This window comes from Colletotrichum chrysophilum (genome assembly GCF_026319265.1).
Source record: "Colletotrichum chrysophilum strain AFK26 chromosome Unknown scaffold_222, whole genome shotgun sequence".
NCBI classification, from domain to species: domain Eukaryota; kingdom Fungi; phylum Ascomycota; class Sordariomycetes; order Glomerellales; family Glomerellaceae; genus Colletotrichum; species Colletotrichum chrysophilum.
In genome coordinates, this window is record NW_026517509.1 from 23,478 (window position 1) to 45,509 (window position 22,032).

At 50.4% G+C, this 22,032-nt stretch overlaps 5 protein-coding genes across 5 annotated transcripts; 3 read left to right on the plus strand and 2 right to left on the minus strand.

The window, feature by feature from the left end:
- Positions 1 to 2,457: 2,457 nt before the first annotated feature.
- Positions 2,458 to 2,907, minus strand: COL26b_013336 (uncharacterized protein; the record flags this gene model as incomplete). Its single annotated transcript, XM_053185955.1, has 1 exon — positions 2,458 to 2,907. The coding sequence occupies one exon, from the start codon at positions 2,905 to 2,907 to the stop codon at positions 2,458 to 2,460; it is 450 nt and encodes a 149-aa protein (XP_053030094.1).
- An 8,822-nt stretch (positions 2,908 to 11,729) lies between these two features.
- On the minus strand, positions 11,730 to 12,968 carry COL26b_013337 (uncharacterized protein; the record flags this gene model as incomplete). The annotated part of the gene is made up of 5 exons (XM_053185956.1): positions 11,730 to 12,030; positions 12,084 to 12,143; positions 12,199 to 12,581; positions 12,648 to 12,715; positions 12,770 to 12,968. The coding sequence occupies 5 exons, from the start codon at positions 12,966 to 12,968 to the stop codon at positions 11,730 to 11,732; spliced, it is 1,011 nt and encodes a 336-aa protein (XP_053030095.1).
- Positions 12,969 to 15,719: 2,751 nt separating this feature from the next.
- COL26b_013338 (uncharacterized protein) lies at positions 15,720 to 18,265 on the plus strand (the record flags this gene model as incomplete). Its single annotated transcript, XM_053185957.1, has 5 exons — positions 15,720 to 15,769; positions 16,127 to 16,526; positions 16,589 to 16,669; positions 16,722 to 16,779; positions 16,836 to 18,265. The coding sequence occupies 5 exons, from the start codon at positions 15,720 to 15,722 to the stop codon at positions 18,263 to 18,265; spliced, it is 2,019 nt and encodes a 672-aa protein (XP_053030096.1).
- Positions 18,266 to 18,999: 734 nt separating this feature from the next.
- COL26b_013339 (uncharacterized protein) lies at positions 19,000 to 20,934 on the plus strand (the record flags this gene model as incomplete). Its single annotated transcript, XM_053185958.1, has 3 exons — positions 19,000 to 19,063; positions 19,127 to 20,466; positions 20,614 to 20,934. The coding sequence occupies 3 exons, from the start codon at positions 19,000 to 19,002 to the stop codon at positions 20,932 to 20,934; spliced, it is 1,725 nt and encodes a 574-aa protein (XP_053030097.1).
- A 294-nt stretch (positions 20,935 to 21,228) lies between these two features.
- Positions 21,229 to 21,906, plus strand: COL26b_013340 (uncharacterized protein; the record flags this gene model as incomplete). The annotated part of the gene is made up of 1 exon (XM_053185959.1): positions 21,229 to 21,906. The coding sequence occupies one exon, from the start codon at positions 21,229 to 21,231 to the stop codon at positions 21,904 to 21,906; it is 678 nt and encodes a 225-aa protein (XP_053030098.1).
- Between the last annotated feature and the right edge of the window lie 126 nt (positions 21,907 to 22,032).

Here is a 22,032-nt window from a genome sequence, read left to right on the forward strand (position 1 = left end):
AAAGCAAGTTCGCAACCTTCTCAACCGACTGATGGAGATGCTTGAAACAAGCGTGAATATATTATGCAGATTTCTTGACAGAGACCTTTGCCGGATTGATGCGCAAGCTGATGAGTTGACATCATATCATATGAGAAACTCCTTTGATAAGATCTCTGACTATGTAGAAGACTTGGGGAAGATCTTTGAGCGGTTCAAACGCTTGAAGGCTGCTGTTGAGAATTTTGCATCGCAAGTAAGTCATTTATAGGGAGGGGTTTGAGACTTGTTGATCGCTGACTTCTTTGTTCATAGCTTGAAACTCACATTGCTGTCGAAGGTGTTCGGGCTCTCAAACTGCAACACCTTAATGTTACTATTGTAAGAACACCCATGTGAGGTCTACGTGAAGTCTTTGGCTTTAGGATGAGTCTTAGAAAGTAATATTACGATGCTGATCAAAGTTTCGGAATAGCTGCAAGTGTTTTCTCCGATGGCGCTAGCCGGCAGCATTGTACAGGCTGGAATCGTTGTGGGAAACGTGGTCGTCTGGTTTTTCTTTTTGACGTTAATCTTGGCCGCAGTAACCAGGAGCCTGCATCCTGTGAGAAAGTGGTACGAGGAATGGCAAGGCAGTCGTAAGCAGTTGGCTATCGACTCAACGCAAAAGAAGTTAGAAATAGATGTTGGCAGCCAGGCAACAGCGACGGGATTCTCGACATTGTCTTGTACGGCGCTCTTCCGCAGAAGACAGGCCAGGAAGTCAATCGACACGCTTCCTCGGTGACTCTTCACGATTCAAGATCAACAAGAATACTGCTATCGAATTAGAATTTGGTTTTCTTCTCTCGCCTGATTGTACAACGGATATTTCTTTCACGTGAAACGTGTCTTGTCTATTCTTATCCCGTTCTAGTTATCTACAATTCATGTCCCATAGATCGCCTATAATCATCAGCCTGTGTGATAGCAACAACAGTTGCGCAGTTCATGGGCTGGATGCAGCATTACGTCGGCTCACGATGGCAGTTATGCCCCAGGGACCATGGCACAAGGAGCCGGTCTCGGATAAATGAAGGCCGCCCATTGGGTGCAACTAAAATGCGACCCTTTTTCAGCTTTCCTCACGGGCAATCCAAGCCTCACATCCCTGCAAGATACACAGACCAGGACACGTACAACCTCACTGTACTCACACGCGAGGCATTCTAGTGTTAAAGACTGCCTGTGCAACAACTCCTAATCGGCCTCATTATTTTACCTCCAAATCGGGGATACTTGTTGTTATATACCACGGCCCACCTAGCGGCTCTGACTTGCTCCGCTCTTGGTGACCAACGCAGAGTCCTAAAGCTTAGTACAACAACCCTGGGCCAAACCATCCTAGCACTACACGGCCCCTATCGAACCAGCTAACGCAGCCGTCGGACTCTCCGCGATGGACATGCAAGAGCGAGGTCCTAAAAGGAAGACAGTCACGGTTTGGACGTGTGTGAGTGCAACAGATGGCTGCGATGTCCACAATGTCGAGCTCTACTGACGTGGCGTTTGTAGTGTCAATGTGGTTATGGCCCCAATCACATTCAATCTGATGCCTGTTCAAGTTGCAAAACAAGCAGATGCGCATATTGTAATTTGCAACAAGTGGCCATCAAACAGTCGCGTCCACAGGTGGAATTGGTGGACGATGTCCTGGACTACCATTACGTAGTGAGCGGGGGCAGGCAAGCGGAGGCTGCAAATCACGTACGTTGTACGGTAAGAGATTGAAGGACAAGCCTTGCGAGACCGTATTCGATCGCTGCCTCCCATCAAGCAAAAGGCCTGCCATTATTGTGGACAGTCACAGTGTCTCCCTTTTGCGAAGCCAACAGTCGCTTGACTTCGAGCCTAGCTACTCAGGAACAATGGGTTAAGACACTGCCAGAAGAGTGGTTTGGCGAAATCTAGGAAAAGAAATGGCCGTAACATAACGTCATCGGTGATCGGCGCTGGCGCGCGTGATGCCCGGGTGTGGCTGCAAACAATGTTGATTCGTAGCGATTACGACCTTAGGACCATTATCCGGGAAGGACCGGACTGAACGGGTATATACATGGCCAATGGGATGCATCTTTTTGCGAAGTTCATGGATACTCACTAATTTACTCAGAGCTCCATTTGGGCGTCAGCTCGGCTGACAGTGATTAGCCGATTACACCTTGCCTAATTGATTTGACTTCTTTTTCGCCTTCTGATAAGTATTCAGCTAAAAATGTCTTTACATTGTTCGGACTTTTCCCGATCGTAACCCTCATAGAATCCAGACCACATGACTCGATCTGCACACCTTGGCCTATCTTCCCTCTCTACGTCCTCATCTGGGCATTCTGGCAGAGACGCTGCCCATTGTTGCTTTGTTCTCGGCAACCATGGCTTTGGCAAGGGCCAGTCGCTAAAGTGGACGAGGAAGGACCGCGAGACCTCTCCCATCGCATTTCACTCCTCGTCTTCTTCCGGTGCCAAATACTTCGTATGGTCCTTGGCGCGAAACTCGCCAGTCAACAAAGCGAGACGTCGATGGGGAAAAATCATGGCTGAGTCCTTGAACATGTGATTGACAACCTCCATGTCGAAGTCTCCAGATCGCAGAGCCTCGTCCATAATCTTCTTGTAGCGTCCTTCGTTCGGTTCGATGAGCATGACGTGCGATCCGAGGACCTGTTTGGCGATGTCGGTGCTTCTCTCGTTGAGCCAGTATGCCCTTGGGACGGCGACGGGGGCTGCCGGGCTGAGGAAGTAGTGATCCATTTTGTTGAGGACGAGTGAATCTGAATCGAAGGCGAGCACTCGGGTCCATTCAATGAGCGCAAAGGCATGGAACTTTGTCAAGCTCTCCCGCCAAGTAGCATCGCCCCTAGTTGTTGAGATGACATCGAAAGCTCGCATGTGGATTTCGGGTCGTTCTTCTTTGAGTTTTGCCAAAGCCTGTGCCTCATGAGACGATTTGACAGAGATTACTGCATTAGTATGGCAATCAAATGTACCCCGGAGTCAATTCCACTCACGCCCTCTAGCCATCCTTTCGGGTGAATAAGAACCAAGTCTTCTTTCGCGCCATACCGACGCAGGCGTCCAAAGTTGATCACCTTTAGAACGAGACGGTCAGTGTGCCCTATACCCTTCTAGGTTCCGTATTCAACATACCGCATTGCAGAGGTAGCTGAGGCTAGTCGCGTATTGCGCGTATGCAAATTTGGGTTCGAGCTGCTCTGTTGTCCAATACGGTTGCCAAGGTGGCGATTCGATGAAATCGTTGACAGGAGCAGGTCGAAGTTCGGGTGCCAGAAACAGGATGGTCGCAGAAAATACAAAGATTGTGAGGATGATAGCAAGAAGGGCCTGTACCCTTCGAGGGAATGTCAATCGCCTCAAGACTTGAAAAGTTCCCCTCCCTCGCTGTTCGGCCGATGCCCAGCTGGCGTCGCTGCTGATGGCATCTAGCGTCCACGGCATCTTCAAACCCACGGCCAACGTCAAAGAGTTAGAACTGGTCGCAAATCTCTGTATATCGGGGCCAGTGAGATTAAAAGAGCGCTGCATTGGGACTGACTAGCAAGCAGGTAGGTGTACCGTGTGGGGATTCCCCTGGACCCAACTACAAGGCAGTGCCTCGGAAATGTAGATGCGTACAGTCTTTCGCTAAGCCATTTAAGGCACGCAGACCACCCGGCCCTTTGGCTTCTGCCGGTGCGCGCAGTTCCCGTTACTGGGCTTAGCTAGGTAAGATCGAATGGGTACCGAGTATTAAACCCGTCCCCCATAATTCCTAAGAGCACGAATAAGAATCAAACCCGCCTGGTACGGAAGAGACGTACTTGAATCTCTCTGCAGGGGACATCGGACGGCGCTTTCATTTGCCATTCTTGGTTCCTGGGCCGAAGACAATGCGCCAGCTTGTGCAGTTGGTAAGCCGAGGTGCAGTACGAAATCTTTCTATTGTTTGAAGGTTTTCGTTGTTTCGTTAATTTGTTTCAATTCGTGGCGTATTGTTTCTTGGAGTAGTCATTACACCAGCCTTCAACCTGCCGTGGAGCTGTCAAGTGGTTGCAAAGTATCAATTGGCCAACTCCTTTCTGGATATCGAGAGAGGCTCCTTCACTTCTACGTACATCGGTGCATTAGTGGTAGTCTTGCCAATACTGTTGCGCCAGAAAGAAAAGCGAGACCGAAATGTGGCTGGAATTCTTATGTACAGTGTGCCTAAAATCTCGTATCCCTTTTGTTTGGTCAACCTAGCTAGGGAAGTTCGTGTAGTTTAGTCGTGAGGCGCAGACTCTATCCCGTCTTGGCACGAGTGGGTAACTGTCTTGAAGTGGAAATTTGCACCCGAGGTTCGATGATTACCCAGCTTCTAGAACCCAGACAGATCGATAGTGTAAGCCAGATCAGATGAAATTTCTGATTAGTACGGAGGTGTCTGGTTGAAATTGAAAAAGGAAAAATTGATATTCTTTTTCACCTCAGAATGAGACCACATACGATTAATAGCAGTCAGAATGCGTACGAGAGATTTGCTCGTTAGCCAGGGCGGCTTTCACACCATAAAGCACTCAAAATGGGAAATGGGGCGACGCTAGGCAGCAGAATATGTATGGCTCCGCATTGACGAAAATAGACCGCGCTTGAGCCGAATCACGCCGCCATCGTACCCAGCAACGGTTGGGCGCATGGAGAGGCTCAGAGCCCATCGGAAGTAGGGACTAACTCGGCCTATCATACGTCGTGACGCGGCGGCACCCCTTCCTAGAAAATCGTCTGGAGAAGCATAACTCATTATGAACCATACCTACCTAATGGTTGATCAGCGATACATGGATACATTGATGTTTATCTGAGATCGGCATGTTCCGCTAGTGACTCTTCCCTTCTCGTATCCAACATCTTGTCTTGGCTGTATTTCATTCACAAGATTCACCTTACTTTTCGAAGCACAGTCAGTCCCAATGTGCGATGATATTGATCCCCAGACTCGTCGCAGCCCCTGGGCAGCAAGCACTAGTCTGACCCTAGTGAGTAAGTTGCTTTTCCCGCAAGTAATAGAACCTGACCACAAGCAAGCTTGTTATTCAGAACTCCGTCTCCCTGATTGTACGTTCCCAATCTTATCCTAGGTCCTGTATCAATAGAATGCTAATCAAACCTGTCAACAGTTGCTGCATAAAATCCAACAGCCTAGCCTTGACGATCGAAACCGATACGAGCCACTGACGGCAGTGATACTTTCCGAGACCTTGAAGCTTGTTGTTTGTGTCATCCTGCTGGGGCTTGACCGGACACCGCCGATGGCGAGTACAAGCAGGATACAGCGGATTGCCGACAACTTTCTGGATGACCACCTCAAAGCCGCTGCTCCGGCTATGCTGTACACTGTCGCAGTCGTACTACAGAGCGTGGGCGCGCGCAACCTAGATGGCACGTCATTTGTCGTACTCTCCCAACTGAAACTCATATTGACGCCAATTTTCGCGGTGGTCGTCCTTCGACAATCGTTGACGCTCTTGCAATGGTTGTGTCTCTTCACGATAGCGGTCGGAATAATTCTGGTCCAAACAGCAGCATCCTCTGCCGCAACTTTTGATTCGAAATTTGCTCAAGATATCAGAATAGGGACCCTTGCAATGTTGGTATCCGGCACAAGTGTTGCTTTCGCTGGTATCCTGATGGAATCAATTCTCAAAGCTCCCGATAGGTTCATTGTCCGCAATGCCCAGCTTGCGGCTTACGCATGTCTCTGCGCGGGCTTGAGCCTTCTGGCGCGTTCCATAGTAACAACAACGACGACGACAACAACGTCCACGAGTCCTTTCAGTAATGGCATCGCTTCGTTTTTAGAAGGATACCACATTCTTGTCTGGGTCTTCGTCTTCCTTCAGGCGGCAGGCGGACTTACAGTCGCATGGTCCGTTCGTGCCAGCAATACTATAGCGAAGAACTATGCTCAGGCAGTTGGGTTCATCATCGCGTCCATCGCTCCATCGTTTCTGTCGCCGCATGGGACTTCATATAGGGTGAGTCTATAGCTTTGTGTGCGATACAGGTCTTCTAACACAGACATTGTTCACATTTCCACAGGAGTTGGACTTGTGACAGCTGGTCTGCTTGTCTCCTTGGGCGGCTCTCGAAAGAGTGCACCTACGGTGCCGAATCGTACAACGTGCAAAGACGTAGAAAGGTTGACAGAACCTCAAACTTAATTGAGTGCTTTGCCTTCATTCGGCTAGTGTCCGCCACCAAGTATCAGTGAACAGACACCTGTGGTTTGCCATCTGCTAGATAAGGCAGCGAAGCGGAAGAAGCTCCGTTTAAAGCGGACGTAAATATGTGTATCTGCCATCCTATCTTGCACAAGTCACCACCCAAAGCTGATTCACTGCGGCATGTCTCAAATTTCGGACTTTTTGTTGTCTTGCGTTTTAAGTCGAAGGTATGATCTAGTAGCTGGAAGAGTCGTCAGCCACCGTACCACCTGGTTTCATTCATCACACTCGTGATATGACACACACCGCAAGATCATGTAGGTAAATAGAGATTATATTTTTGTACTCTTCGAATGATCACACACAGAGATCCGCCTAGATGCAACGAATCTCCTAGTGAGATCCAAGAGATCAGTTCCGGCACTCTGTGAGTACCAATATCTTCATGTTACCCACTTATCGTCCCTAGGTACTTAGGTATGCTGACCTCCGGCGTTTATTGATTTCATGAGAGGCTGAACATCTGCAAATCAACAATTGATTGTCGACATTTCTAAGATTTTATCTCATTCCTCGAGCGTTAATGCGAAGGTTTATGGGATGAAAGTCAGGACACATTGAAGCATACAATTATTCTGAGCCATTGCGATGCATCTATGTCGTAGCAACGAAGAGCAAGCAACCCACTTGTACTCAAAAATAGCAAGATGTCAATTCATGGGCAGATAATTCCTATGAAGGACTGAATAGTTGAAGTTGGTGCTTGTCGGTGTCTCAATCTAGGTGGCGTCTGTGTGTCTTCAAGCCATTGCGACATGCGTAGCATGTCGCACATGCAGGGAAATATCACTCATTAACTGAAGTTTTATGAAAACTCCTCCTTAGATCTGTGGGCCATCTTCGGGCTCAAAACTGTCGATAGTCTTAGAATCCTCCATACTTGAGGGTTGCAGAGACGCCCAATGAATGCAACTATTTCAGTTTTCTTCACAAGCTCAACAGAAATATTCCATCAATTCGCATTACCTATCAGTGGAACCACCAGAACAAGGCATGAATAAGAGGCGGTGTAATTGGTACTGGCATCCACAAGGTCTGTTCTCATAAACCCCAATCGGTGTGATGTAGGCTGCATTAACTCGGGCTACAGAAGCAGGCTACGGCCGGTGTCTGACGAATAACAAGACACTTTGCAGAAAGGGTGTGCACTTTTGTACCAATACAGGACAACTAAGACGCACGATCCATGATTTGAAGTCAGTGACTGGTTCGTTTGTGTCTGGATGAAGGCTGACTCATTGAAAGATTTGCGGATGTGTTGTCAGCAGACCTACATGCATGCGATGCGAGTTCACAGACACAACACCCAAGTGAGACCGACGAAAATATCAACCAATCAACCAATGCATATCGTCCCCCAACAAACTCAAACCAGCGCTTCACCGTCTTGCCTACCTCCGCTGAGGTTTGCCAGGGGCTGTAGCCCTCCGCGAGTGGCACCTCTCGTCCTCTCCGTCTAGACTTCGTCCCTTACATTTACACAGTCTTCCCCGCCGCTTCGTGGCCTTTCTCATCTCATTCTACTTTTTTCAATTGATCTTCATTTCTGATCTTCCAATACTCTATCACGTTTTTCGAAAAGTCTCGCGCGTTCGCGGGTCCATTTTCTTGCGACATGGGAACATCCATGTCCGAGAACGATCTACTCGGCCGCCGCGTTCATCACGCGGAGTTGCTTCGGGGCTTCTGTCATCTGTGTAATTTTATCATTCATGAGTTTGATCTATCGGAAAACAGCTCGAATGTTTCCGTGTTTCTTTTTTATATCCCACCACGGTTTCGTATATTCCTTCCGTGTGTGCCTTTCTTTCCCTCCCGTTCTGGGTGGCCTGGAAACTTTCTCATTACTTCCCTCCTACCCATCATCTTCGTCTTAATGAGATGCACGTGGCATCCATCGCGCATATTTGATTCGTACCGTTTCATTCATCAGAAGGCTCTTCTTCTCGACACAAAAGACCCCTATGTGCCTTCAACAGTTGAAGGCGAATACTGCTTTGCACAGTCTTGTTGAAGTGACAGTGATCTGTCCATAGCCCCTAGAATGAGAGCAGCGAGATCCCGATATTCTTTGTCGAATCCAGAATAACTATAGGGCTTCTGGTGCCACTGCAGCCCTCGTTTCCTTGTTTTTCTATGTTGTCACTAGATTCTGATCTTCGAGACTGGACAATATGCGCAGCGGGCAGCACCACAATTGAGGCATGCATCGTATCGAATTTCCAATCGGCCTTGCCCGCACTGGCACTGCTCAAAGGTTAAATGATGAAACATTCTAATGAGGCTGTTCACATACACATTGCCACAGATACACCTGTTTTCTCTTCGGTCCTCGCTGGACGAAATCAAACACTTTCTCGACTGGCATGTCTGAATCTCCCGCAAACCAGGTTCGACGGACAGCCGGAGGAGAAGTGGAACAATCAGATCGATATGTTTCCAGCCAAACGCTGTCTATGGTCTTCCACATTTCGGCCGTCTCACTGGAACAATAATCCAAGCAACCACAGTCTGCCGTACAGGCAGGCAATCTGCATTGCCGGAGAGGGGTTTTGTCGAAGGGATCAGCCACGTATACTGAAGGTTGTAAAAAACAACGGGTATCGAGGTGAGTCTGAGATGTTCTGTTGTTCGTAGTTATTGCCTGTGGCTCGGACCTGAATCTTCCAACTCCTGTAGTGCTTGTTTCGTCATTCGCTGATGGCATTCGGATCTTTTGCTGTCTGGTTTCAGGGACTTCGAGCAATGCGCTGTGAGCTCCGTTAGACGGCAGAAGACGTGATCCAAAGGCTCAAAGCAGGAGGCGCGAGGTCAAGAATCAACGAGTGAGGGCAGGGCTATGAAGGGCTCCAGGTGGGCAGCTGCAGAGACGTCTGAACCAGCCCTGGGCGACAGACATTGGGAACTGTTTCTTGACCCCTCCAACAATGGGCAGCGGTGGTTTTTGGAGTCTGCTTTCATTTTAATATTTGTGTGAGCAAAAAACCTATTCGATTGTAGGTTTTTGAGGCTATGTATGTGAGACACCAATGAATGGACAACCGTCATACTGGATGATAACCAATCACAAGTTAATAATAATACACACCGCTTCATGCGACCTGTGCCCACGCTAGCGCCTGAGGCTGACTGCCGGTGACACCCAGAGCGTATGGTGGTCACCTGAGACATTCCATTATTTCTCAACAAAATAGCGACCCAGTGGGCCGATGTTGTGAGGTGCCAAGGTCCAAAGGTAACCTATCTTTCGTTTTGATCCCCTAGATGACGTACACATGCTTTTTTCTACAGAGAGAACAGTGTTTGTCGTGTTCAGATTACGCTAATTAGCCTGAATCCAGACTAAATATGCAATGGTGTCCAACATCACATTCGCGCGCGCATAAATCTGTACTACCCAGATGTGTCACGTCGCGAGAAACATTACTTCAGCTAAGCTGGCCCCAAATTCGGTAATGGTGCTGGCCCTGCTTCAAGAAATCAAGATGATACGCTTCTCGAAGTCTATAGCATAACGTATCTCGCAGTGGCCGCCAACTTGCACAACTCAGATCGCAGGCATGGTAGCTGCGGTGAGATGGGTCTATTGTATTTTGAACGGGTACAGGTAGATGCAGGAGCTTGAGTGATGGTTATGCATGTACGCACGATGACCCGGGTAGCCTGATATATACACCCCACAAGAACTCTACTGCTTCATGACTGCTGGACGCCCTTTGCCCTATGTAGCAAGGACGCACCGGAGTGAGATAATACACACACGCACACACGCACACACGCAGATAATGCCCTCCGCTAAAGTATCTGCGCAGCTCAGCCAGTAGATATCATACATTGTCATATCGACTGCCAGTGGACCACAGTACTTGGGTGTTGTAGTTGTCCCCAACTCAGCCATAAAATCGGAATAGGTAAGAAAAGCCCATTCATTTGTTCTTGAAGGTGGGGGTTAGATAAATCCACGTCTGTTTTGTACTGTAGCTCGTAGGCAGTTGAGGGAATAGATAATCATCGCTCCTTTCGGAATCTTTATGTGCTAGCCATACGTGCGCAGCCTTTTTAAGACCGGAATGGACGGCTTCGCTTTCTTCAATGTCAATACCCGTTATACCTCCAATAATAGCGTGCGCCTGCTAAGTGTCACTATCGCTGACTAAGGATATGACAGTTAAGCGCAGGACACACCGGGCCAGCGTATGATCTTTGCCGCAAATCTGTAGAGGAACTGGGCTCAGAGTAGTACCACGTACTCACGCAGGGAGAACTACTGATAACAGCGATATAACTTGGGGTCGAGATCATAGAACTTCTTGGGTCCCCATCGGTCATCTCGTGGACAGCATGTTACCTGTACTCAAGGGAGCGTGAGCTTGTCTCACTCCATTGGGCATAAGTCCAGGTCAGTGAAGGACAAGGTGATAGTTAATGTGCAAATCTTGGTGCCCGACTTGAAACCCGGTCCAGCACATGAGCCCGGTCCAGCACATGAGCACCAGTCTCAACTCACCATTGCCCAGTTTGCGCTAGTACCCTTGTCTGGCGGATTTCATGAACGTCATGACGTGCAATAAGCTAAATCTTCGGTATGCTAATCGTGGAAGTTCACCACCATGAACGTCTAACAACCCCCATAATTTATCAGGTACCTAGGTTTCGAGGCTGACCATGTAATAGGCTATATGGTAGCTAAATTCAGGAAGAGCAGTCTGTCTCGTGCTACTCCCGGCAAGATGATCGCAGTATACGTACTTAGGGGCCGGACAACCTCCATGATATGACTAGATAGAGAGTTAAGGATGTTTCAAGTTTAGACGGCGCAGCGCAGCTTGATCGCCACAGACTCGTCACTAAAAGAACCTGCTAAAGTCGCATTCGAACGGTCAACGCATTCGGTATCATGTAGGCAGTCAGAATACATCATTGGTGGAGAATAATACCACATTGGATGTCACAAGGCCTCCCGTGAGTAGTACCGCAGATAGAGCCAATCTATACACAGCAAGAGACGCTAAATACTTTTCTCACCTAATTAACAAACTTCATTGTCCCGGGATTTGGGACAAAGCTTGGGCCAAATGTTTTAGCGTCTTGCGGTATTCGATGGGATAAACTCACCTGTGATAGAGCATTATGTTTCCTTCTAGTATCGCGTCGAATACACATGTAGGACGTTCGTGTCTGTGTTATAATCAAGGTCGCATGTACTTATCTAGACTTCAGATTTCCCTACTTCGTGAGGCCTGACATGCTATCATCGGGTGATTGGTTAGAGATTAGACCTCAGGTGCGCGTCTTCGATATTTCAAGAGACTGTCACAAGGGAATACCACTCAATGGAATTGTTATATACATTGAACATTTTCTTCTACCGGCGGCTAAATGCCCGCGATGTCACACTACCTTGCGATATTTCCGCAAGATTGACATATGCGAATTCGACACCCAATGAATTTAATTCCACCTCTGACTCTTGCCACTTTCCACATCCGTCAACAGTACAAATTCCGCTTCAGAGCGCTTTGGAGTCAGCCGGCGAGCAATAGCATTTGAACCCAAGGTATTGCCTGTAGAGTCTGTTGCGCCTGAGCCTGAGGATGCACCCGAAAGTTTCGATTTGATAGTAGTGAATGTAGCATTCTTGGCTGTGAGTCCAGAAAGAAACTTGTAGACAGCAGGAAGGGATGCTGTGATGATACCGGCGTACAGCTCGATGGTACTCCAATAAGCGGCATCCACGTAATCGTAGGTGATGCTGCTCTGTGTTAGCAAGTGAGATTCAAATTGAATGAATGGAAAAGAACTTACTTAGTGCTGTTGGCGAAAACCACCAACGTGCGAAGACGAATGACACTGGCAATTGTGACGCTGGAGAAAGGTCAATAATGGTTCGAAGACACCCCCCACAAGCTGGTGTACCCACAAGATTCCTAAAGAAAACACCACCATAACCATCAACTTCTTTTTCAGAGGCATTTGCAGAAGGTAAAGTTGGTGCAGAGGAAGCACAAGAATGATGACATCCAACACGATGTTGAACGCAGCACTTAGCCAACCCTGAAGGTGGATATTGTTGCAACGACCGAGATGCTTCTCTTCCAGCTGCAGCCACGCATGGTTGATAGGCCAACACTGGAACAATGTGGCGAAGAAGAAAGCCGCAGCATAAGCGAGAACAAGACCCATAGTGACCCAAATGGCTTTGCTGAGGTTGTTATGCTGGAAGATGCGGTTCAAGAAGAACAGGATTGACAGCTTGTTCATAGCCTGTGCTAGGAAGTAGAACAGCTCGCCGAGAAAGTAGTACTGCGGGATGTGATATCAGTATATACTCTTGAGAACGAAGTAGAACACCTCAGTATAATAGCATACCTCAAGAACATTCTCAATATTCTTCAGAGGAAGAGTCCACATATCCTTGCCCAAGCCATTGTCAACCACTGTAAAACACAGTCAGCATTGCTTCATACCCGACAACCCAAGCGAGTTCTTACAAGTAAAGGCAAAAACAGTCGGCGGAACGGTGAGAATAACACATGCAATGATCGTCCAGTCATCCCAGCCAAGCTCTCGACCAAAACCAGGCAGAGCAGAGCAAAGACGCAAGATGAAAAAGACAAGCGCAAGAGCAAAACCAACTCCTGCAACGAGGGGCGGCTTCAAGCTCTCGTCTCGCATGGGAAGACCGCACATAGTAGCGGAGCCATTCTTCGTTTCTAAATGCGACAGAACAGTCAGTTATCACCCTTCTAACCGATTGGATACCCCAGATGTGACAGGCAGGGACTTACTCAGTGCGTCCTCATAATTGCAACCTTGCAAGACACAGACACTCAGGTTCGCATTGAGGGCCTCGTTCGTACAAAGGCAAGTCGTGTCCGTGAGTGAACAACCTGATGTTGGGACAAGCTCGGTCAAGCAGACGAGCTGGTTACCAAAGTTGGTATACGATCAGCGACACCATTTTTGGTCGACGCTAGTGGGGGATCTAGCGTATGAAAGGGGCCAGTGCTTCATCGTTTACTTACTGCACATGCCGGGTATAACTTCTTTGCCATGGCCAGTGCTGCGGCTGCGGCTTCTGCATCTGTCTGGGCCATGGTGTTTGAAGCCATGAAGGAGGCGGCTAAAACCGCAAGCATGGAAAACTTCATGATGCCGGTGTTCTGGGTGACAGCAACTCGGGGACGCTCTCCAAAATGGCACTGGTCGCTTGGCAAAAAGGCCTTAAACGGGGTTAAATAGAAGAGGGCAAGCACAGAGAAAAGGGTTACTTGACCACTTAAATCCCATGTCACACTCTGTTGTTCCTCCATGTATGAAATTGCCTCGCAAACACTCCTTTGTTCGGATTCCTGGGGCAAAAGCACGCAGCACTACTCCTCCAGGCCCTACCATGCTCAACGTCTTCCGCGTGAGGGCGAGTCATTCCGCTCTGACTTACGAAAGATCTGCCTGGATCGTCGCCCTGGCATGGGGACAAGACCAAAGGCCCAGCCAGACCCCGCCCAGCAGATGAGCACAACTGGATGTCCCTTGCACCGGCACTTGGGAAGAAGGACCGTGTCCTGTGGAGCGCGTTGGGCTGCCAGGTACCCGGCCGAATGGGAAGACATGCCAGCCAGTTACCATGGAGGCGGTATGTGCTAACGGAGAATTTGGGCAGATAGCGCAAGAGATGCTTGTTGAAACGGTTTTCTGATCGTATCTGCGCCAACATCAAGACTTTCGAGAATGCTTCGGCGGGCCCTTTGTCTATCGTGCATGACCAACATCTCACGGGACATGACCAACTCCAGAGGGACGCGCTGCAACGCGTCTCGTATGCTCTGATACAGTTCGCCAAGTCCTGTGCTTTCATCCCACGCATCCCACTAGCTCCATAACTTCGATAAGTTTATTGTTTGACAGCGGAAGTTTGATGGCGGAAGTCTTTAGTCCGCACCTCAAGATTTGAGCACTCAAATCCCGTGTCATCCGTTCTTCGCTTGCAGACCGCGTATCTTGGACTGCCCCTTATGCCGTATTTCCTGGATCCCGACCGTTGAGTGGACAGTTTGCTGGGCATAACCTAAAATGGATAGCACGACTCACGAGGTTGCACTGGACAATGGACGACAGCGGATCAAAAATTGTAGTGTAAACTTTTTAATTTGCTGTGGGCTACCACGCCAGCCAAAAGAGTGAGATCTTCGGCGGCCTCCACCGGGATCATCCCGGCTTCAGCGAACTGGTGGCTCTGGTTCTGGTCCTGGTTCGGGCCGTAGTTGGTGGCATCGGACCACGGCCCTCACTGTGGCCAGTTGCTGAACAGACGTTTGGATGATGAAGCCAATTCCAAGACAATCGTTTCTCAATTTGCAATGGTTGCGCAGCGGGTGTTTCTCCCGGTCGAGCCGTTGCGATGTGGCTTGGAATGCCTTGTGTTCTGTCCTAGCGTTGCATTTCTTCGTTTCGGTAAACCATCCCTGCTGATGGAGACCCTTGAGCCCTACGTTGTCGGCGCGTATGGCGGTGTCAGAATAGGCAATTAAGGTAGCCGATCGGGAGTGTTTGAAAGCATCGCTTAGAAGTTGTCTCCTCATTCTTCAACGGCGTTTCCCGTACGCGAGGAGCACGCACTCGGGCCCCTAGTAGAGATGACGAAGAAGACCACGATGGACGATGGGGCTTGGAATCGACGGGTGGCTTGGAAAAAAGACACGACGAAGTCAATGACCCAAAGGACAACGACAAACGTAATTCGACGAACAGCAACACCGAATCAGCCATGTCGGGTCGATCAGTGATAACGGACCCCGAGAACGCTTGCATACAGCCTCTTTCGGTCTTTGCTCATTCGTTGAATTTGGCTTTACGTCTTGAACTCGCAGTTGTTCGCATACGCCCCGCCTTAGTGTGGGATGCCATGCCGTGTTGGCTGACTGACAAGAAGACAGGGGCCACAAGAAGAACGAAGCACCCCGGACTGCCCCCTGGTTTTCTTTCCGATTTGGGCAGAACTCTTCTTTTACGGGGGTTTCAAGGGGTTGCGTGAGTGCTGATGGGGCTGGACTGGGGGCCAAGGAGCGTTGTAACGACAATGGCACCCGCCAATGAAAATTGCGCGAGGGGATGATTGTCATATTCTAGAAATGAAACTCCTGCTGGATGGGTTGTCAATTAATTTGCTACTTTTCGTAAGTCACTTATCACATCAGCAATGCCGATCAGCGGGGAAGTCGTCGAGAATGCAGCCCGGAACTTGGGAAACCACCAACCATACTTAAGATCCAATCCCGATGATACTGCAGCCTTGGCTCTTGAGACTTACTCGTTCTCACCAACTTACAGCCTTTGGGCGTCTGTCACTCTTTTTATCCAACATATTCCACCGGCTATTGCACCGGCTAGTCATTCATTTATAATAATTTGCGTTCGTTTTGAAACCTGCTCCCTGTCGCCATGAAGTTCCTCGCGCCCGCTGTGGCGCTCATTGCGGCAGTCAATGCTGCGTAAGTCTTGACTTTTCCTATCGTCGTCAGGATAATGCTCTTCCACGATGTTGGTGGGTGTCTTTGTCATCACCAACGTGGCTGCTTTGTCCACGGATCTTCAAAGTTGTCGGCACTACTGCGGATGCTCCAGTCGGCGCCTCCATCGAACTACCCTGTTATCTTTGGTCTCCGCTATCGGTGTCGCCCTCATCTTGTTTCCTCATGTTTCCTCTTTTCCTCTATCTTCGCTCTGCTGTCACCGACTGCTTTATTCTGGTTGTGGGGTGAATCCTCATCGGCATAGCATTGATTGTGCCCAACACCTTTCGTCATCATAGTTATGTTGCGCATCACTTGACTTACATGATATCGCAGTTTTGATGAGCCCCTCGGCCCTACCATCACTGCCAAGGGCCCGGTAGCCAACTCCACCTACGACTATGTCGTCGTCGGCTCTGGTCCTGGAGGTGCTCCTCTTGCTGCTCGCTTGGCCTTGGCCGGCTTCAGCGTTCTGCTGATGGATGCTGGAGAGGATAGAGGAGAGGATGCCGCCGTTCAAGTGCCCGCTTTGCACGTTTTGGCATCTCAGCATGAGCCCATCCAGTGGGATTTCTTCGTCAACCACTACGAAGATCCTGTCCAGGCTCAAAAGGACACCAAGTTCTCCTGGAGAAAGACCGATGGCGAGATCTACGTCGGCACTCACCCGCCTGCTGGCTCCGAGCCTCTCGGTATCCTGTACCCTCGTGTCGGCTCCCTTGGTGGCTGCGCCCAGGTTCGTGAAATCATTGACATCTGTCTTTCGTACGATCTCACTGATTGCTAACGAAACTCTAGCACAATGCCCTTGTGACCATTCTGCCGCAGGACAGTGACTGGAACAACATTGCCACCATCACTGGGGACGACACCTGGGAGGTCAGTAACTCTCCAAACATGGCAGGAAATTCTAGTGCTAACTTAGAAGCAGGCGGACAAGATGCGCGAGTACTACAAGAAGCTCGAGAAGTGCCACTACCTGCCTGGTGGTAAGTCTAAAGCCCTCAGTTGACAAATCCATGAGACTGACATGTTCCCGCTGTAGGCCTCGACTCCTCTGTTCACGGTTACGATGGATGGCTCGAGACCCAGACAACCCCTGCAATTCTCATTGTCGAGGACCCCAAGGTTCTGTCTCTTGTCCTTGCCGCTGCCACCACCATGGGCAAGAACATCTTGGGCAAGATCATTACTACTGTTACCGGTCTTCTTGAGATTCTGGTCGTCGATGTCAACAACGATGCCCCCAGCCGTGACAAGAACGACGATATCTACCAGATTCCCCTCGCCATGAAGGACCCTTCCTTCACCCGCTCGTCCCCTCGCGACTTCATCTACGACGTTTACACCGCGAAGAACGCAGACGGCTCCAAGAAGTACAAGCTGGACCTGGCCCTGAACACCCTGGTCACCAAGATCAACTTCGATGAGTCTGGCGACAAGCCCAAGGCCACCGGCGTCGAGTACCTCTACGGAAAGAGCCTGTACCGCGCTGATCCCCGCGCTACCAAGGAGGACGGCGGTGTCCCTGGCCGCGTCTTCGCCAGCAAGGAGGTCATTGTTTCTGCCGGTGTCTTCAACACCCCCCAGCTCCTCAAGCTCAGCGGTATCGGCCCTGCTTCCGAGCTCAAGTCTTTTGACATCCCTGTCGTCAAGGATCTCCCTGGTGTCGGCGGCAACATGCAGGACCGTTACGAGGTCGGCATCGTTGGCAAGGCTCCCACCGACTTTGCCCTCCTCAAGGACTGCACTTTCCTGGACATGAACGGCACCCATAACGGCGAGGACCCCTGCTTCACCAACTGGCAGAACGGCGTTGGCGGTCTCAAGGGCGGCTACACCACCAACGGCATTGCTTTCGGCTACTTCAAGCACTCTTCTGTTGCCGATGCTGACCCTGACCTGTTCCTCGGCGGTGTCCCTGCTTACTTCAACGGCTACTTCCCCAACTACGCCGAGCACGCTCTCGCCGATCTCAGCGTCTGGACCTGGCTCACTCTCAAGGCCCACAGCCGCAACAACGCCGGCACCGTCAACCTGACCAGTATCAACCCCCGTGACACTCCCAACATCACCTTCCGCAGCTTCTTCGAGGGCGTTGGCGGTGAGGAGGATCTCCAGGCTGTCTACGAGGGCATGAAGTACGGCATTGAGGCTTTCGAGAACCTCATCCCTCTCGACGGCTCTTTCGAGCGCATCTGGCCTCCCAAGAACGTCTCTTCCGAGGCTGACCTCAAGAAGTTCGCCCAGGATGAGGCTTGGGGCCATCACGCCTCCTGCACTGCCCCCATTGGCTCTGACGATGACCCGCATGCTGTTCTTGACTCCAACTTCAAGGTCCGCGGCGTTGATGGCCTGAGAGTTGTGGACGCCTCCATCTTCCCCAAGATCCCTGGCCACTACATTGTTCTCAGCATCTACATGGCCAGTGAGAAGGCCGCCGATGTGATCATCGCCGAGGCCAACTCTGCGTAATTTGTGTTTTAACATGGGATTGCCATCAAGGGCTAGTCTCAATCCAGGTCCCGTTGCCAGATTTGACCTAGTTGTCTTAACATCAAGTAAACATATTTTTTTAATTCAACCCAATGATTTCGTGGTCTCTGAGATATGTCCGAAATGAACCTTTGATCAAATTGGCAATCTCTTTAGGCAGACCTTCATAATCATTGAAAATAAGCATACGCTACGGCAAAGTTCATGATGAGAATTGAAATTGAAAAATCAAGCACACGGCCAATTACGATAACATGGAAATCGGTGTTGCGTCAGCGTCAAAAATGGGATTCACGATACCCACTCAGATTGTGATCCATCTGACTCAGATTGCCATGATCACATTTTCGTGATCGCGAGCCGTAAATCGAAATCCAGATCACTTCCTTTATGGGATATTCTGGCGACATCACGATTCTCTACTGCGAAGTAAACACGAGCGGGTCCACTACGTTTAGGGAGCGGTCAATAGAGTCTAACCTAACTCGGCCAAGAAAACCGTTGAATGAAGATCTGCCAACGACCCTTGCAAGCGCGATGCAGGAACAAAGTCATTTGGACAAGTCCGGGGTGCCTCCGAAAGTCCGGGGGTCTCGCTGGGGGAGCATCGGAATACTACATCAAGACCAAGGAACTCGCCTCATTCTGGAGCATGTCGTCTGACTTTCGAACTTTAACGTGTCGGCAGACAGCCAAGTCAGAGAAGAGTCAGAATGATCTACGGCAACCTGGAGACCGGGGCAGTTCCGAGTCTGGACCTCCTCACCGTCCTCTTCGGTAAGTTCACCCACAACCTCAGGCGCAGGACATCGTGAGTGCTCACCTTCAATGTCACGACAGACTCCGAACACTGCCTTGCAAAAGAAGATACGCCACTCCACGCCGAGGCTGAAGAGCCAGTCAAGTCTATCAACAAATCCGAAGCAAGGCTTCTTACCAAGCAAATCGCACATTTCCTTCGCGTCGAGTATGGCATAGGCAAGTATGGCCCGGGAAAAGATATCGTTGCATCCATTTGCAGCGGTCATTCACGTTTAGCGTGCTTTTTCTTCGGCGTTGTCGCTGCTGGCGGTGTCTACTCAGCCGTGAGCTCAGCAATTACTTCAAATATCGACAGCTTCAAGAACGTTCTTGCCGACCCAGATACCAAGGTTCTGCTATGCAGTGCCGACACGAAGGAGTTAGCCCTGAAGAGTGGCATGAAACCTTCCAACATCCTCATCTTGGAATCCTACCCCGAAATCCAGTTGAAGAGTGCTGATGGCAATATCCAATGCAACTTTGCAGCCACAGGACCAAAGAATCTGTTGGACTGGAAGACGGTGACAGATCCAGAAGAACTACGGAAGACCCCTGTTTGCCTGATTTACTCGTCAGGCACCACTGGTGTCCCGAAGGGCGTCCTTATATCGCACGAGAACATGGTTGCAGAAGCAGTCCTTCCTTCGACCATCAACCGGCGTATCTGGAATGGATGGGCTGAGTCCGGCAAACTCATTGGCGAGCAACCTCTATCCGACGGGTACAGAACCCTCGCACACCTCCCACCTGCACACATTTCCGGCATCCAAGGCTACTTCGTCAACCCCTTTCTCGACGGCGGCATAGTCTACTGGGTCCCGAACGGCCCATTCGACATGATGAAGTTCTTGGGTTACAACAAAAACCTCAAGATCACCACCTTCTTCACAGCCCCACCCATCTACGATGGCATCGCCAAGCTTCATCAATATCGGCCAGCCCTGGTTGACGGGGCGTTCCGATCTCTTCGCGTGGCATACAGCGGTGGCGCGGCCCTGATACCTCAATCTCTCCTCGCGGCCCGAGCCGACCAGGTCCTGGGAGACGCAGAGCAGGGCAAGCCGGTCTTGATCAGCCAAACCTGGGGCGCGACGGAGACGACAGGCGCGGTGACGCACATGCCGCCTGATAGGGCTGGCTGGGACACGCTGGGGAGCGTGGGCGCGCTCCTCCCGGGTGTGACGATGAGGATTGTCGATGAAGACGGCAGGGACACGCAGCCAGTGGGAGAGACTCTCCTGAAGGGCCCCACGATGATGCTCGGATACTACAAGAACCCGATGGCCGACAAGGCGGCGTTCACAGAGGACGGGTGGCTCCGGACGGGTGACTCCGTGAGGGTTCAAGATGGGCTCCTTTATTATGTGGACCGCATGCAGGTGAGTTTGTAATATTCTCCGGCGTGTCTTTGATCACTTGCATCCCGATCCTTCCACCTGAAACGACATGGGAATCGGATGCATCCGAAGACATCCACTTAGTCTCTGAAGATGTCAGGATGTTTGCTTACCGTACTCCTTGTCTAGGATGCCATCAACAATGGAGCCTCCCGCGTGTTTCCCTCAGAATTGGAGACAGTTCTACGGGAGCACGCCGCCGTATCTGATGTTGCAGTGATCGGTGTGCCTCGTGGCGATCAGGGGAGCGTACCCAGAGCTTTCGTTGTCTTATCCCCACAGGCGACCAGCCAGGGAGCAACGACCGACATCATTGAGCAGCAACTGATCGAGTTTGTCCACCAGAAGACCGGCAAGGGTCTAGCTGGAGGTGTGCAGTTCGTCAAGGCCATCCCCCGAGCCCCTGTAGGAAAGATCTTGCGTAGGGAGTTGGAGAAAATGGCCAAGTAGATTCAGAAATGGAGTTTGTCAGTCGGAGGCCCTCTTTCAAACTGTTCCCCATCACGGGAGAAAGGCTGTCGTTGGTCACAACTGGACGTGTTCTGTATCCCTCTATTGAACCAACAACAAGCGTTTACATGTGTCTTGGCGGCGCGGACCCAGGTTGCTGCCTAGCGACGTGGACCCACGCTGTTGGTTGGCTCTTAAATATAAATCATAGACCATAATTCACGACATGAGTCAGCATCGTTACCTGTCTTCTCATACCAAACCTTCAGCCGCCTAGTCGAAACCCTGCACCAAATGTCCGAAGTGCGTCCACGAAGACCATCAACCGGTGGCAAGGCCCCAACCAAGGTTCGTGTTCATCTCGCAATCGAAGAGGCACCAAGCCATGACGGCACACCCTGCTTCAGCATATGGAGATATCACGATTCGCTCCACCCCCCTGAGGAATGGCCTCCCGTAACGCCTCCCGCCTCCCAACGTCCCAAGCGCGCCCTCCAGATCTACGACACGACGCCAGGTTCCGATGACCCGGTCCACCTCAAAGCCTTGGCCGAGACATTGTACGGCAAGCTGGACATGTGCAACTTGGACGAGGATACCCGTATCGATGTTTGGGGCATGCCACTTCCTCTTGAGGCACCCGATGAGGAGCGAGTAGCCAAGTGCCATGCTCACTCTAAGGTCGAGATTGTCTGGCGGAAGATTGATAGTGACGGGGAGTTTCGGATGCCGCCACGCAAGTTTGTTCCCCAGTGGCACCGGGTCATGCTCATTATAGACCGGCCCATGACCCAATGGGACGAAGACGAAGGCGGAAGCTTGAGCGTTGGATGGGATCCTCGCATAGAATATCTTCAAGAGCAGGCAGGCTGGGGAAATTACGATGTGGTACCGGAGAGGAGACCGATTAGCTACGATCGTCGCCAGGTGACAGAAGAGTTGGAGTGTCTAGTATATAGCCTGTCTGGGTAATCCAATACTTCGCTCGAGAAAAACAGCTGTGACCTCATGGTGCTTGACAGCTCTGCAAAAGCCCTCCTACCGGTTTAGATTGTGTCTCCTTCCTTGTCATTTAGTCTCGAAACATACTTAATCCTC